Here is a 15,679-nt window from a genome sequence, read left to right on the forward strand (position 1 = left end):
GTATGCCTGCAAAACACAGCCACAGCCACACACCAGATTCCAAGAAGAGAGCATGGTTCACATCCTGTCCCGCTGCCGGCTTTGCCCCCTCTGCATAGACACACACACACAGCGGTCACTTACACTCTTCCTGGAGTGGGCAGAGCTGAGCCCCTCCACATGGGAAGCAAGTGCTTCCCTCCATGAATTGGAGGGAACCTGGGCCCCTTAAAGATATGCCTCAGGGGCTTAGGTTCAGCCTAGGAATCAAGTTGAATAGGAGGGGGTAAATAAAGAAGCCATCGGGGTGGCAGAGACTGCCCCCTCAATCTTTTCTCAAAGAAGCAGAGTCCACAGTGTGATGTTCTTCTGTGGCTTCGGCTGCCCTCGGAAGGAGACTCACACCCCTGCGAAGGTTCTCTAGACCACCATCTTCTCACCTTCGATGAGCTACCTTCTCTTCGGGATAGGTAGCCCTGGCCTTTTCCCCTCATCTTCTGAGTGTACATCTGCCTGAGTCCTGTTTGGCCTAGCAGTTTAAAGCTGGGTTTCTGAGCTGTGCCTACTCCAGTTTCACACCATCGCTCTTTCTCCTGGTTCTCTGCTCACACCCTGTGCACACCCCAGCAGTGCTCACCCCCAGGTCACCCCCACTCTTTTTCTCTCCTCCAGCACGCACACACTTAGGCACAGAGACACCGTTGCATACACTCATCTCGTCTACGGTGATTGGTTGCACAGGCCATGGCAGCACACACACACCCCCCGCCCTCTCCCCCCCCCCCACCCAAAGTTGCACATGCTCTGTTTCCATCAATCAGATGCACCTGTTCAGATGCACACACACATTCGATGACACACTAAGAAATGCACCCTTGTGGGTCTCTGATGTAGCTCAACCCCCCCCCCCAGCACCAAGTATCTTTCAGGACTGGCAGTGGTGGCAGAGAAAGAATGGATTGCTAAAGCAACTAAGAGCCTGGGAGAGCAAAGGTGGGGTCCCAAGAGAAACTGGAGATGGGAAGTTCCACGAGGACTGACCCTCCCGCCCCCACATAGCCCACACAAACCCCAGGAGCCTCAGTTTTCTTCCTAAGAACCTTTCCTTTGCATGACCCAGTCTATTGGCTACATCCTGGTGGCCAGGCACATAGGCCAGACCTGCATAGGAATATTCTAGAAATACACCTATTTCCCACGCGGCTGCTTACCTGCATCTAGTCACACCGCTTAGCTCAGCCAGCTTTACCCACCAGCTCACACCCACCCTGGGAGCTCTATGGGGTTCACTACGCACTCTACCCACTCAGGTTCCCCGTCCCCTTCCCTGGTGGCCTTAAACCCCTTGACCTCACCTATACTGGCCTCTAATCTGTCTGTTCCCCTCACATCTTCGAGGTCTCCTTATGTCTCTTTCTAAATGTATATGTTCGGGGAGCAAATGTGCTTCCAGCACCAAATGTCCCCAGGGTCCCAGGAAAGAGGGGTTGTTTGTTGGGGGTAGGGAGAAAAGCTCGGCTGTCCCTGGGTTCTGGTGTCTGAGAGCCAGCATAGCTGGGTGAGTGGACTTTCCTGGGCCCGTTGGCTCAAAGGGGTGGGGAGGAGGGGGTCCCCGCGGCAAGCGGCAGGGGCGGAGGGGAGACGTACGGCCCCAGCCCGTCCCTTTCAGGGGGGACTCATGCATCAAACTTCAATTTTCCGGACGATTGAATTAGTGATTTTTTTTCTCCTGAACTAAAATACACTTAAGTCTTTGGGATTAATTACCACGTTCTGGTCCCTCAGACTGGAGTATTACTTATCGGAGCTGCGTCTGACACTGGCCCGACACCTCGTAAAATAAGGAACTGCGCCTCCCGGCCTCACCCGGCGCCGACCGTCAGGCCACCGCGCTGGGGAAGGCGGAACCGCAGGCGCAGAGGAGGCATGCTCCAGCCGCGCAGCTCGACCTGTCCGTGCACGGAAGGGGCTCCAGTCCACGAAATCGGTCACGTCCCAGGACTCAACAAGCCTCATCAAGGTCCATGACTCAACCAAAAAGGGAGAGACAAAGCCTCTAATTGCCCTCCCTTGGTCAGCCAGGAACCGAAAGTGGTCTGCCCAGGGCTGGGATTCCCAAAGAAACAAATCTGTATTGGTCCCAAGCAATCAAGGAACTCGGGGTGAAGGGCCAGCCTTAACGAACTTCACCCAGAGTGGGCGTGGGGGGCCACAACCCTACACAGGGTTTATATCACATCCAGACACGAAGAAACAGATATGCAAAGCCCGCACAGCTCACACAGAGCCCCGACACTCCTTAGCATGTTGACCGCACACAGCCTCACCCTAGGCTATACACCTTAGGAGAGGCTGTACATCTTAGGAGAGGCTCTGCGGTGTCACATGGAGTTCAAGGCCCTCTTACGTCATAGGTCTCAGAGGCAAGACCCGGACCAAGGCCTTTTGAGCGCCCCTGGGTCGCTTGCTGGCTTTTCAGCCTTCATCAGACAGCTAGAGATGGCCGGCTGGAGTCCCGGCCTCCCTGGATTAAAGCCCCTTCGTTGGCCCTTACCCACACTTAACGTTCTCCCCACTGTCTGGTGCTTCAGCTAGCCTGGAGAGTGAGCCCCAACCTGCGGTGCTCGGCGTGGCTGGGGTCAGGCCTGAATAACCTCACCCTGGCGCACTTCAGAAGCCCAGCGGCAGCCGGACAGAAGCGCAGAGTTCAGCGCAGCCGAGGTGACCGCAGAGTGGCTTCGATGTGTTAGCCAGAGAGTTCCCGGCCCGTCTGGGGCTCAGCCTAAGGTGTCCCTTCCACTCCCCACGATCACTCTTGCCTTCACCTGGACTTCTCTGCCAGCCCACAGACACAACACACGACTTCGGTCTCTCAAGGCCTGAGTCTTAGGCCTCCCCCTCCAAGAAAAGCCAACTCCACCGAAGTCGCACCTTGGCCTTTTGCAAGCAGCACGTCCCTCATGGGTCGCGGAGGATTTCCTAACGTTCGCCGGCGCTTCCGGGCCGGCAGATTAGATTAGGAACATCTTGAGGGCAGCGACCAGCTCTGCTTTCGTTTCAATTTCCCTAGACACCTGCACACAATAAATATTTGCTGAATCGATTCACCCCCCTTTGCTTTATTAATCCTTCTCCTTCCGTCTTCCCCTCTTTCTTTTCCTCCTTCCTTCCTCCCTCGTTATTTTTTATTTCTTGGTTATATTCAATTGTCATGTTTTTCAGGCTCATTAAATCCATTTAGAGACAAAAGAATAAAAGGCAGAAGAGAAAAGGGAGGGGGAGAAGGGGAGGGGGAGGGGAGGGGAGGAGGCCAGAGAAGCAAACAAATAACCCGCTTTAACTAGACGGGCGGATAAATGGCCCCGTTTCTCCTCAGCCCCGATGCGCCTGCTTAGCTGCGCGCCCCGCGGGCGCCGCGGCTCGGGTGGGCTCAGCCCTGGGGCCGCCGCCCCCAGCCCGAAGGGACCCAGCGGGGCCCAGCCCAGGGCCTGGAAGCGCGGAGCGGCCGGAGGTGCCAGGGCCGCTTCATTGGGATTCATGGGCGTGTTGGGCGGGCGGCCCGGGGGCTCCGGGCGCGGGGTGGGGGCCGGGCGGGGGGGTGGAGTGCGCGGCGGGCGCAGATGCCCGGGTGACCGCCGCGCCGCGGTCCCTGCGCCGCCTTTGTGCCGGGGAGGCGCGCGCGGGGACCTAATCCATCAAATTGTCTACAAATTGTGAAGAAAATTCAAAAACCATATGGTCGCCAGCGCTGGCGCGCTCTGGGCTGCGGAGGGCCGCGGCCGTGCCCGCACCGGGAGCCGCGGGGGGCTGGGCCCGGCTATTGTCGCCTGTCAGCGGCCGCCCGGGCCCATTCGTCCCGGCCTTCATGGTCCGCGCTCCGAATTACAGACCCATCCATCCTAAGAGAGGGCGATTTATGTCGCCCGGGAGGAACCGGCCGCACGGCCGCACGGCTGCCCGGCCGCTTCTTGCCTTCTCCGGACCCTGTCCTCTCTTCTCCTCGCCTCTTCCCATTCTCCTTCTTTCCCTCCGTCTCCCTGGCCCTGTTTCTCCGCGTCTATAAATGGTCCTCTTTCTACCCTGCCTCTCAGTCTCTCACCCCCTCGCTCTGCCCTTAGCATCTCTCTGTGCTCCTTTCTCCCGTTTCTGGCTGTCACTTAGCTTCCTCCTTGCACACGCACGTTCCTGACTCAGGCCCCGGGGCCCCACCGCCTGCCCGAGACCAGATGCGCGTTTCTCACATCAATTTTTCGGAGAAAGGGAGCCCATCGGCCTGGAGGCGGGACCCAACTCTGGTGACAGCGGCCACTCGCCAGCCCAAAGACAACAAAAGCCCAGAGAGAAACCCCCACTCAGTTCAGGAAAGTGAAAGCGGCCTGAGCCCCTAGCCCAGCGGCCCAAAGCGCACTAGGAAATCCAGGCCAGAGTCCCGGGACACCTATAGTCCTGCTGCTAGTCAAGCTCCGGACCAGCGTTTGTAAATGTTACTAGAAATGTACTACAACCCCTAGACCCTTTGGGTTCGCTTTCCTGAAAACCCACGAGTGCAATTCAGCACGTCCTAGTTGCTGATTCCCAAACCCAAGCTGAAGCCCTCAGGGCATGATCAAAACTTGGGAGTCTCCACCCTCATCTTCTACTGAGTGGCACCTGCCCGGGTGTCCGCGTTTAGCAGGTGTCGAGGATGGTAGGTCAGGAGTGGAACGCATAACCTCAGGACTAGTCTTGCCGTACCTTGAAGCCTTCCGTGTACAAACGAGCTTTCTGTCACTATCGCAAGCCTAGGTTTTTTAACCCGGACCCGACGAAGCAGATTTTCAGTCCATTTAATAGCTGCTGCGTGTTTATGGCCTGGGCAAAGGGCACTGCTTAGTCTCGCTGCCTGCCTGTTGCCCCTCACTCCTCAGCCTGCCCTGAAACTTCCCCTAAATCTCCAAGGCTGGTGGGACCTACCAGGGGCAATAGGGTAAATCCGGCCCATTCTCTCAAATGCGGTCGCGGTCCATTCTAGTAAAATGGCAAAGACTTTATTTATCGGAGAAAGAGGCCCTGGGTACAGTCGGAGAAAGAGAGGGCAGGGCAGGAGCTGGGAAGGGGCACCCGGAACCCACCCTCACTGGGCCACCCTCGAATGGCCAACTTGAGACGGGAGAGAGATGTTGTTGACTGACAGACCCAGAGCTACAGAGGAGGTGAGGGTTAGCGCTTGGGTCGCCCTTCTGTAGGTCTCTGTCACATGCAAAAAAAATTCTAAAAAGAGTAAAAAATAATTCTAGGGCTTTGGGTTCTGTTTTCGATGATGGATGGATGTTTCCGTGCTTTTCCCTAAGAGCCAGACTCCAGCAATCAGTCCGAGAAAACGCAGGAAGATTTGGAGAAATTTTAAAAATAGTTAATAAGCATCGGGAGGCAGACACGCCATCGAAAACAGACTATTCTCGCTGGGGAAAGAAAAGATCGATTTTTGAAACTTGCAAGTCAAGGCCCGGCTGTCCCCACCCCACCCCCTTCTCACGCAGGGGAGAAAAAGGCAGAAGGAAATTAAAAGTCAACTGTAATAGGCCGAGGGAGGTGAGCGGACCGGTGCATTCGCCACATGCAGAGAAAAATTAAAACCTCTTCTAGACCGCAGGGGTTAGTGTTCGCCGCTCTCGAGTCCGCCTCACCGTCAGCCAACCCCGCAGCACCGGGGCTTTGAAAATATCGAAATCTCTGAGATTTAAAAATAATAATAATAATAATCATACTAAAAGAAAGAAAAAAATCAGGCTGTGGTGGGAGGAACCCACTATATAGGCTTAAATATTTATACGGTAGCCATACAGAATTGCACGGCGAGGGCTTCCGGGGCGGCGGAGGCCGCGTGTGGCGGCCGGCCCCGCCGGCCGGCCTGGATTTATTGCTTCGAGAGGGAAGAGGCGGCTGTCAGGGGCCAAGGCCGGCCCCGGGACAAGGGTGGAGGCGGGAGGTGCAGAGGAGGTCCCAGCTCCCCTTAGCGGTCCGGTCCGGGAGGCGGCGGGCATGCGGGCACTGGGGGCCCGGGCGGCAGGAGGTCCAGGGCGCAGCTCAATCGTCCACGTCGATCTCTTCATCTTCCTCATCCTCTGAGCAGTCCTGGCTGCTGGCCCGCTGGTCCGTGAGCGGAGAGGCGGGCGAGAGCTGCAAGGGCCCGCCGCCCGGGGCCTGCGGGGCGCCTGGGGGGAGCGCCGGAGAACCCGGCCTAGACTTGGCCCTGCCGCAGCCACCGCCGCCGCCACCGCCCGAAGCCTCCGAGTTCTGCTCGAGTTCGGCCAGTGCCACGATGTCCATCTGCCCGCTGGGGCCCAGTTTCTTGGCAGACTCCACGTCGGCCTTCATCTCCTCCAGATCCCGCTTGAGCTTGGCTCGCCGGTTCTGGAACCAGGTGATGACCTGTGCGTTGGTGAGGCCCAGCTGCTGCGCAATTTGGTCGCGATCTGCAGGGGACAGGTACTTCTGGTATAGAAAGCGTTTCTCCAATTCGTATATCTGGTGGTTGGTGAAGGCCGTGCGTGATTTTCGCCGTTTCTTGGGCGTCTGCCTCTGTCCAAAGATGGTCATCCCATCGCGGCCTGGAAAGAAATGACAGTGTACGCTCGCGACGATGAGAGAGTCAAGACCCCACCCAGGCTCTCTCCCATAACTCTCCACCCGACCCAGGCCCGTCCGGCTCTAGTTTCCTCTCCAATTCGACTCCACTCTCTAAACCTGAGCAAACTGGGCCATGGGACACCTCCTGTCTGTGGTCTCCTGAAAGTGCCTAGGAAAAAATTGTTTGGGTCTCTGCTCTCTAGCAGTTGGTCTGAAAGATCTGAAGTCTCACAGAGTACAAGGAAACCATACAGAGACTCCCCAAATGTGTTGTGAACACCGATTCCCCACCCCTTTCCAATGGCCGGACTCCACCCTACCCAGGAGTTGTCAGGGGGGAAAAAATTCACCCTCTTCCAGGACTAAGTCCAGGAGTAAGTCTAGGAGAGTCCAAGCGGACGGGAAGCCTAGGTAGCCGGCCAGACTCTGGGGAAAGCTTGCGTTCCCACACCTGTCTCAGATCACCCCAGAGGTCCCGAGGAACTAGGCTCCTGCGCCCCCATCTCCGGTCTCAGCTGCAGAAGAAGGCAGGACTGGAGGGGCCTGACAGCCGGCGTTGGCAGAGGCAGGGGGTAAGAGGTGCAGGACACGGCGTGTGGGCGACTGGGCGCAGGGGAGGGAGTTCGAGACTTGTACCTACCTTCGGCTGCCTGCAGGACGCTGACCTCCAGCCCCTTAAAGGTCTTGCTGGCGAGCTCCTCCAAGGCGCAGAGCGGCGAGGTCTGCGAGAGCAGAGCGCGGCCCGCCAGGGGCAAGCCGCCCGGCGCGTGCTTGTCGGCGGCCGCCAGCAGGTGCGCCGCCCCACACAGCGAGTAACTTCTCCGCACGGACGGCTTGTTGAGGATGTCCTCGATGCTGAACGGCGTCAACGGCTTGTTGGAGTTGGCGGGCGGCGGCAGGTGGTCCAGAGGGCTGCGCCGCCGCTCCTCCCCCGGCGCCGCCTTGCCGTCCTCCTTGGAAGTCATCTCGGCCTCGCTTGGGGGCCCGGCCGGGGCGGCTCGGGCCGGGGGGACCCAGCCCGCGGGCAGCTCGGGCTCCGGACGGTGCGAGAGGAAGGCGAGGGGCGGGCAGGAGGCCGCGCCTGGCAGGGCGCCGATGGGCGACCGGCCGATTAGCGCGGCGAGCGGGGCGAGCGGAGCAGCGCGGGGCCCCGGGAGGAGAGCGCTGACGCGGGCGCCGCCACCGTCGCCGCCACTGCCGGGGTTTCCAGCAAGCCCGGGCCGGAGCCGGGAAGCGCCGCGCCGGGCTCCAGTTTCGCCAGCCCCGGTGCTATTTAAAGGTGTCAGGTGGCTCCGCCGCGGCGGCTCCTGGCCCGGGGTCCTGGCGGCGGCAGTTGGAAGAGCCGAGGCGAGGGCGCCGATCCCGGACTGCGAGGGGAGGCGGAGAGACCGGGCAATTGACTATTGCTAACAAGTTAGCCTTGATCGAGGAGTAATCAATTATCTGTAGCCGCACTTCTCTTTCTTCGCTCTCCCTTCTTTCTCCTCTCCCTTCTTTCTCTCTGTTCTCTCTCTCCCCCTGTCCTCTCTCTCTCTCCCTCCCTCCCTCCCTCTCTTCACTCCACTCTGCTCCCCCCGTCCCTCTCCTTCTCTACCTCTCCCTCGCCCTCTCTTTCACTCTCTGTCTGTCCAATGCAGGCGGCTCTAAGTTGGGAAGCTCATTAATTAGCGGGCCGGGGGTAGGAGGAGCCGGCTGGAATTAGCCTGCCTAATGCGCCTGTCAGTCCCGGCTCTACGCCGTGCTCGGCCCGAGATGTTTGTAAATTACATTAGAGGTGCCTTTATTGCTCCCGAACCTAGGGTGACTAAAAAGCCACCGCCCCCCCCCAACCCCAAACTGAGAGCAGTGCTCTGGGCACACCCGTCTCCCGTCGGCCTGGCCGAGATGGCAGCACCAGCCCGGAGGTCTCAGGCTCTGGGAGCCGCGGTCCGGAAGCTTGAGAAGGGAACCAGGAGCGCCAGCCGCGGAGTGACGCGGTCGCCGCGCGGGCCAGGTAAGAACTGGAGCCCAGGCGGGCCCCGCTGCTGCCCAGCGTGGACTTTGATGATCCCAGATCGAGAACCCAGCGTCCCTATTCTTACACACTCTTGTCCCCCCCGCACCTCCCCCGAACCCCAGCCCTGGGCCGTGAGCCCGGGAAAAGGAGAAGCTGAAGACTCCCGGGGCTGGCCCCTAGGAGGTCAGAGCGGGCTTCACAGCCTTGGGTGGGCGACACGGGACAGAGGTGGGGATCCTGAGGGCTGGGGGAGGGGAACAATTGGAGAGAGAGCTCAGTCTTCCCCACCCGGAGAGAAGGAGGGAGGAGTTGGCTGTTCTGCACGCCTCTCCCCTGATCTGAGCCTGAGGCGGGCGCCCTACCTCCTTCTGCAATCTTGCACACTCTTTCCTCCCGCCGTGGCTCTCGGGGCAAGCTAGGGCCACCGCACGTCTGATGACGGGGGTCTGACGGAAACTCGGCCGGGTGTCGGGGTTACCCGGGCGGGTTCCGGGCTTCCCCGCTGCTCTCTGCCCGGGCCAGGGCCGGGGCCCCGCTGCCCGCCCCGCCCCGCCGGGCACAGGGCTTGAGTGTACAGCGCGGCCCGACTCCAGCTGTTCCGGATGCGGGGTGGGGGCCGGGAAGGGGCCGGGCCAGGGCTGGGGCTGTGCTCTCTGAAACTCGCAGCCAGGCCGGAGAACCTGGTCGTGGATCCCGGGGCCTGGAATCTCTGAATATTAGGCGAGCATTTTGTGAGCATCGTTATTTGAAAATGTAGCTTTTTTTTTTTTTAAACGTGTGTATTTGTGTGTGGTTCTCCTGTGTCTTTCTTTAAACGTTTATGGATCTCTAGGTATTTAGGCGGGTTTGAACCTCGGCTATGCCTTTTTTTCCCCCTTGAGACGCGACAGTGGGGATGTGCTCTAGGGCCCTCTTCTCTCTTGCTACTCCATCTGGTTTTTGTCGGGTCCTGATTTTTCCACTTCTTCTCTTGGAAAAAGGAGGGAGCCCAGCGTAGGGGGGTTGGGGAGCAGAAGAAGGGCACTTCTTCCTTCACTAGCTACACACACCAGACCCGCTTTGTTTGTAAACTCCTGAGTGGTCTGTGTGGTTCAGAAGCACAACTTGGGCCACAGAAAGGTTTCAAGAGCAGCTGGAGAATTTGTGGACCAGAAAAGGGAGTGGGACAGAAAGAATGGGACCCTCCCTATAGGAAGGGGGGAAGGAGGCAGCGAGGGAAAGAGATAAAAAAAAAAAAAACTTAGCAGGGCTGGGGGACAGGAACAGGCTTCCTCGGTTCAGGGGCCTGATATTTATTTAATCGTTTGGAATCATGACTTTGTAGCTTTCTGGAGTAGAGAGAAGGATTGTACCTGGAGGCTCCAGTATGATGGGAGACAGGCCTGCTTGGGAATGTTAGAAGCCAGCTTTCTACTTCCTCCCCAGACTTCAACCTGCATTTTCAGGAGGTTGGGAGAAGGTAGGGGGTGCTCTGAGGCAGAAATGGTGATAGTTAGAGGCCCTAGTTCCCTGAGTGCCACAGATCCATCCCGGATCCTGATGCATCATCCACTGTCTCCCACTTCTCAATCCCCCTGCCATCCCTGACGCCCTGGAAACCGTAAGGAGGTGTTAAGCCTAGTAACAGGAAGGTCTGGGGCTGGTGGAGAGGAACAGGAGGGAGAAAGGGCCAGGAAGCCTTGAAGGAGGGCACAGAGTACATCTGCTCTCCCCCTATTTCCTGCCCTCGGGACCCCACCCTTTCCTGTTATAACACCAAGCCCTTGATGAAGACTAAACCTTAAAGTTAAGCCCAATATTAAGGCTCGTCTCCCAGTTTCTGAAGACCAGGCGAGTTGAAGATTTCTGAGAAACTCCCAAGAGGGGTGGAATGTGAACGGGGAGCAGAAAGACCCACACTCTCTGGGATCTTTGTTCATATCTTGTCCGTTTCATTGACGTTCTCCAGTCATTTGCTGCTGTACCTCCATGCGCCTCCCCTTCCCTCCTTGCCCTATCGTGTGGATTTGCTTCTTTGGCCTAATTGGTTAGCCCCTCAGCCAGGCATGCTAGGAGCTCAGCATGTCTGAGGGTGCAGGGAGCTGTGGTGCCACCTGGCATTTTGATGTTTCTGTTCATTTTGCCCAGATTAGTTGTCCAGACCACCTTGAAACCTGTTTACTTGCCCAGTCACCTTTTCCTGAACCTGAAGGCTTACCCTATCTCCAACTTCTCATCCCCCCCGGGGGGGGGGAGAAAAAAAAAAGCCTGTGGTAGACCAGGGTCTTCTAGAATCTTGGAAACCCAAATCCACTGGTCTTTAGCACCCCTTCTTAAGAGCAATGGGGTCTATTCTGCATTGGTGATGGGCTCCCCCTCCTTTTTCCTCTTCCTCCTGCCAGAGTTCCAGACCCTTGGGTACAGGAGCCTTATGCAGGGGACTCTAAGCAAACTGGATCTCTACCCAATCCTAGGAACCAGCCAGTTCTTACCCATCAGAAATGCCAGATGAGCATCCATGCAGCAAGTTAGGTCAAACTGATTGTACAAGGTGGAGGGGGATGGCCCTGGGCCAGCCTGTGCTCTCTCAGAGGAGTTGAGTGATCACAAGAGTCAGAAAGGAGAGGAAGCTTCCGAATCAAAAAGTTCAGCAGGAGGAAGTGAGTGGAAGAAACCCAGCCACCAAAGTGCAGCCTGGTTCTTCCTGTCCACATGCCCCCCCCAACCCCACATGGAGGGGGTGACAGCCTGGTTCTTCCTGTCCACATGTCCCCCCCAACCCCACATGGAGGGGGGTGACAGCCTGGCTCTTCCTGTCCACATGCCCCCCCCAAGCCCCACACGGAGGGGGGTGACAGAGACACTCACACACCCTACTCACCTAGCCCAGCGACTTTTCAGCTGGACCCTGGAATCTCCTCCACCGGAGGAGCACTCACTGTGGAGGATGTTGCCCCTGTGTTTTTATTGTTCGCCAATGACGAGGCCAGAGTCCAGTCTTATTCCATCTCCAATGGAAGGAATTATTCTGACAAAATAACTCTTTATCTTCTAATGTAGGGAATATCTCAAACAAAGAGCGGGGATGAACATCCCATGAGTGGTCACTGTAATTGTGTTCTAAGGGAGACCGTGCAGACCCAAATGAAACAGGTTGTTTCTTAGCAAAGGATAATAATTCACTAGACCCATCCCCCAGGCTCACCAGATGCATCCTAGGTTGCTTGGGTAGCCTCAATCATTTCCATCATCCACTCTCAAGCCAGACGTCCTCCTGAAGAGGACAGCGTTGTCTGGCATCACTCTACATAAGTAATGGCCACTAGTTCTGGTGACTTTTGTCCCATGGGGACTGCTACTCAGTCCCCGAAAACTTCAGAGAGTCCTTCTGCCATAGAAAAGTCTGCCACAGTCCCATCAACTTGGCTGAGCTAGGATTAGTCATTTGGGGCTTTATATTCTGTCCTGGGCCATGTCTATAACAGGAACAATAACCATGGCTATAAATAAAATACCATAAGCCCTTAGTCTGCTTGGTTCCCAGATAAGCTTTATTCATTTGTTACTTTACAACTTTTAGGTAGTTATGACTAATATTCCTCATTTTACAATAAGGAAAATGGAGACCAGAGATGGCCAGGAGCCCATCTAAAGTCATGCGCTTGTTGGGATTATTTGGGATTGGAAAGCTATTGTTCTCTGACTCGGGTCTGTGCTCTTACTCTCTGACCTCTGAGACTATGAAGCAGAGGTCTCGTCTCTCTCCGGGCTCTGTGAACAGGCTGCAGGAGTTCTGACGACTCCGGACACTTTGTGTAAACTTCATCTACAAGCCTGAATGGACATACTTTTTTCCCCTGTAGCTAATATTATGTAACACAGTGGATTCTCAAAAGGGTTGGAGATCCGGAAAAGGCAAAGGGCAGAAGGAGGCCGGTGGGGGCAGGGAGGCAGGCCAATGGGGAACAGCAAGAAAGCTGCCTCCTCCCAGGCCTAAGAAGCAAGAAGCCAGCTGCTCCAAAAATCAGGCTGGGCTCCAAGCCTACTTCTGAACCTGCCCGGGCTCTTCCTTTGCCAGGCACAGCTCTCCTGACCTCTGCCTGTGGCAGTGGGGGCAGGGTTTGTGCCTGGGCTATTCTTTGGGGACACAACTGCTCCCTCCCTTCTTTGGTGGAATGAATTCCTTTAGATCAGTGTGTCAAGGCACTTCCTTCTCACGGATGGAGGGACTAAATGTATTTTGGAAGATGTGAAGGAAGCACTAACACACAGACACCAAATGACAGAGACAGGCTGGGATGCAAGAGTCCCCCAGGGATGCTTGAGGTCTGTATGGTACCCAGTCTCTACAGCCTCAGAACAAACCTCTCCTTTTGTTCTAGGCCTTTGCTCCCCTCATCCAGGGTCAAAGTGGCCTCTGCCCCTCTCTTCCTGGCAACTCTTTCCCTATGTCAGTGCCCAACTCATCACCTTGGGGAAATCCTCCGAGCCTATCCAGCTCCACAGCAGACCCCCTGAGAGTCACTGTCACATTGCCAGACATGTGATGGTTTGTCTGTCAACCCTTCTGCTTCTCTCTCCATCTGGTTGTGAACTTGAGGAGGACAGGACAGCCATTTCTCTGTGTGCCCCTGTGCCAGCAGGGGCATGTACCAAGAGCTCCCCAGGTATTTGTTGAACAAATAAACTAAACAGATAAGAGACAAAGGGAGCCAGGCAGAGAAGTCACTCAGTCTTGGCCCCTGAGAGAGGACAGAGGGTACAGAGAGGCTAGGTACATTGTCTTGGTCAGCTGCATGTTGATGGGTGAGGCACCCTGCTGCTCAGGCCTCCGATATGTGCAGAAGGGTGCAGAGACCTCATTCTTTAATGCATTTTGAGAGGGAGGGGGAAGAAGAGAGGTGCCGTTGAGGAAAGCTAGGATCTGGATCCACTGTAGCTTGACTGATAACTGGACTCCGGTCCATTTTGTTTTGTTTTTAAACAGGATTGAGTCCCTGCCAGGTGATAGGCTCGGAAATGGAGAGGAAGAAAAGACAGAAGACTGGGCTGGAGTGAGGGGCAGAAAGGAGGGGATACACACCTACTGTATCCCAGTAGCCCGGGGGCGGGGGTGGGGTCTGTGAAGAAGATAAAGAACCTAGTGTGTCTAGGCAGGTTCACTAGTTCTGTTTCAAGCAGAAGTTGGCATTAGTATTGTACTTTGGAAAACCAGAAGCATTTGGGTAGGTGGTTAAGGGATAATCGGTTAGAAGCAAGGGAAATAGACCCGAGATAAAGGTGCCTGCCCAGGAGACGGACAGGGCTCCTTTCCGTTTTCCAGGCAGTGAGTTACTGGTGTACCCCGGAAAGTTACTAGAATGCTGCTTAGCCCTTGACTGGAGGGGCTCAGGGACAGTACCCTGCACTTTGGATGGGCCAACAATGCAGGTTCTCTTCTCCCTGCCACCTTCCAGCTTTTGACATTCTTTTTTTTTTTTACTAATTCGGGGTGGGGGAGGGGTTCGAGGTAACCCTGTTGATGGTAGCCGTATTCTCTGCTCCACTGAGGAGGTTTCTCTGCTTTGGGGAGGGCGCTAGACACAGGAGACATCGAAGTCTGGGCTATTATGCCTGGTGGAAAGGCTGGGGCAAGGAAGAGGAGAGGAGGCCAGGGTATGATGAGCGGCTAAGCGGGTGCAGGGGGGTTGGGAGGTGGGAAGAAAGGCCTGAGTCAGGCTTCTCATAATAAACTGCACGTGAATAATTCAGCAGCCTGGGGGATCATTGCATTAGCACCATGGCCACCCCATACCCGCCCTCGAGAGTGTGCCGAAACAGCGGGCTCACCAAAGAGCAGCGGGCTCACCTACCAGCAAAAGTAAGAGACTTGGGTAGAAGTCCCCCTGCCCCCAGGTGTCCTAATTATGCCCAGGCCGAATCCTACCAGCACCCCTGTCCTAGATCCCCTTGGACTCCTCTAGTCAGTGGCCACCTTCAGGACAGCACTGCCCCCATCTAAGGCTCTAGAGTGCTCCCAGACCCTGGGCAAGAGAAAACAGGCCCAGCTGGGGCCATGGTAGGAAAAGAGGATGTGAGTGTCTACCCTGGGGAAGCTGAAGGGCCCTGACAGAAGGTGGATGTGGCTCTGAGTAAGGCCCTGACAGAAGTGGATGTGGCTCTGAGCAAAGCGAAGGACGAGGGATTCCTCCAGAGCTTGCAGCTCCCTCCAGACTGCTTTGGGCCACTGGGATTTTCCTTGAGATTGAAGTGAGTTACTGGCAAATCAACAGAGCCTTCCATGGGCTCAAGTCCCCAGGTGCCCTAACCCATGGCAACCACAGGTCCGATTTCCAAGATGTCAGACTTTTTTCCAACCCAGCACATCCTATCCCTGGAAGGAAGCACTAGGCTACACCTACTGGAAGCCTGGTTTCATTCCCCAGAATCCGTTCCTACTGGCTTTGCCTGTTTTCTTCACACCCTGGGTTCCTGAACTAGAAGGTCGCAACCACATCTACCCATGCCTTTAGCTCCTTCAGAAATCCACAGATTTCTCCACTTTCTGCCCACGCTTTGTATTTCGTTCACTTCATTGAGGTTGGTTCTTCGGCTGCCTGCTCCTTTCTCCTTTCCCTCCTCCTCTCAGTGAATCTTGGGCCAGGACCCTCACTCTGACTCCAGAAGTATCTTCAAAGTGCTCTGCCCAGCCAGATCCCGGCGGAAGGCAGCTCCCTCAGCCTCTGGGCTGCGGCACCTCCCTCCCTCCACCCCGATACCCCTCGCTTCCCTCAGCAGCCCTTTCCAATGGATTGGAATTTGAGGAGCTTGGTCCGCAGGCTTCTGGAAAAGGGGTTCTGCAGAGGGGTTCTTTCTAAGCCAAACAGGTATAACCGCTTCCCAGAGGCAGCAGGGCAGCCAGCTGTTCTCATAGACACATAGTCACAGGTGAATCTTAACTGGCTGTGTGGCCCTACATCGGTCTTAACCTCTCTGAGCCTTGATATCCATCATCGTGGTTTGGAAGGGTGGCACAAGACTCAACCTTTTCTTTTCTTTAGGGAAGTGGACTGCCTGTGCTGAAGCCTAAGTAGGAAGCAAGGTTGGAGAGACATTTGTTTTAAGGAGTATTTTGGA

General features: G+C 56.3%; 1 protein-coding gene across 1 annotated transcript; it reads right to left on the reverse strand.

The window, feature by feature from the left end:
• Positions 1–4,984: 4,984 nt before the first annotated feature.
• Positions 4,985–8,130, reverse strand: Lbx1 (ladybird homeobox 1). The gene is made up of 2 exons (XM_031390466.1): positions 7,229–8,130; positions 4,985–6,569 (listed from the first exon to the last, which is right to left on the reverse strand). The coding sequence occupies exons 1-2, from the start codon at positions 7,551–7,553 to the stop codon at positions 6,046–6,048; spliced, it is 849 nt and encodes a 282-aa protein (XP_031246326.1). The 5' UTR covers positions 7,554–8,130; the 3' UTR covers positions 4,985–6,045.
• Positions 8,131–15,679: the final 7,549 nt, after the last annotated feature.

The sequence above is a fragment of the Mastomys coucha genome, unplaced genomic scaffold (genome assembly GCF_008632895.1).
Source record: "Mastomys coucha isolate ucsf_1 unplaced genomic scaffold, UCSF_Mcou_1 pScaffold21, whole genome shotgun sequence".
NCBI classification, from domain to species: Eukaryota; Metazoa; Chordata; class Mammalia; order Rodentia; family Muridae; genus Mastomys; species Mastomys coucha.

Bases quoted from the DNA above. Each gene is read 5' to 3' on its own strand.
- Lbx1 (XM_031390466.1), bottom strand. From the start codon at position 7,553: ATGACTTCCAAGGAGGACGGCAAGGCGGCGCCGGGGGAGGAGCGGCGG. The intron at 6,570-7,228 runs GTAGGTACAAGT...ATTTCTTTCCAG, and splicing joins CGTCCTGCAGGCAGCCGAAG to GCCGCGATGGGATGACCATC.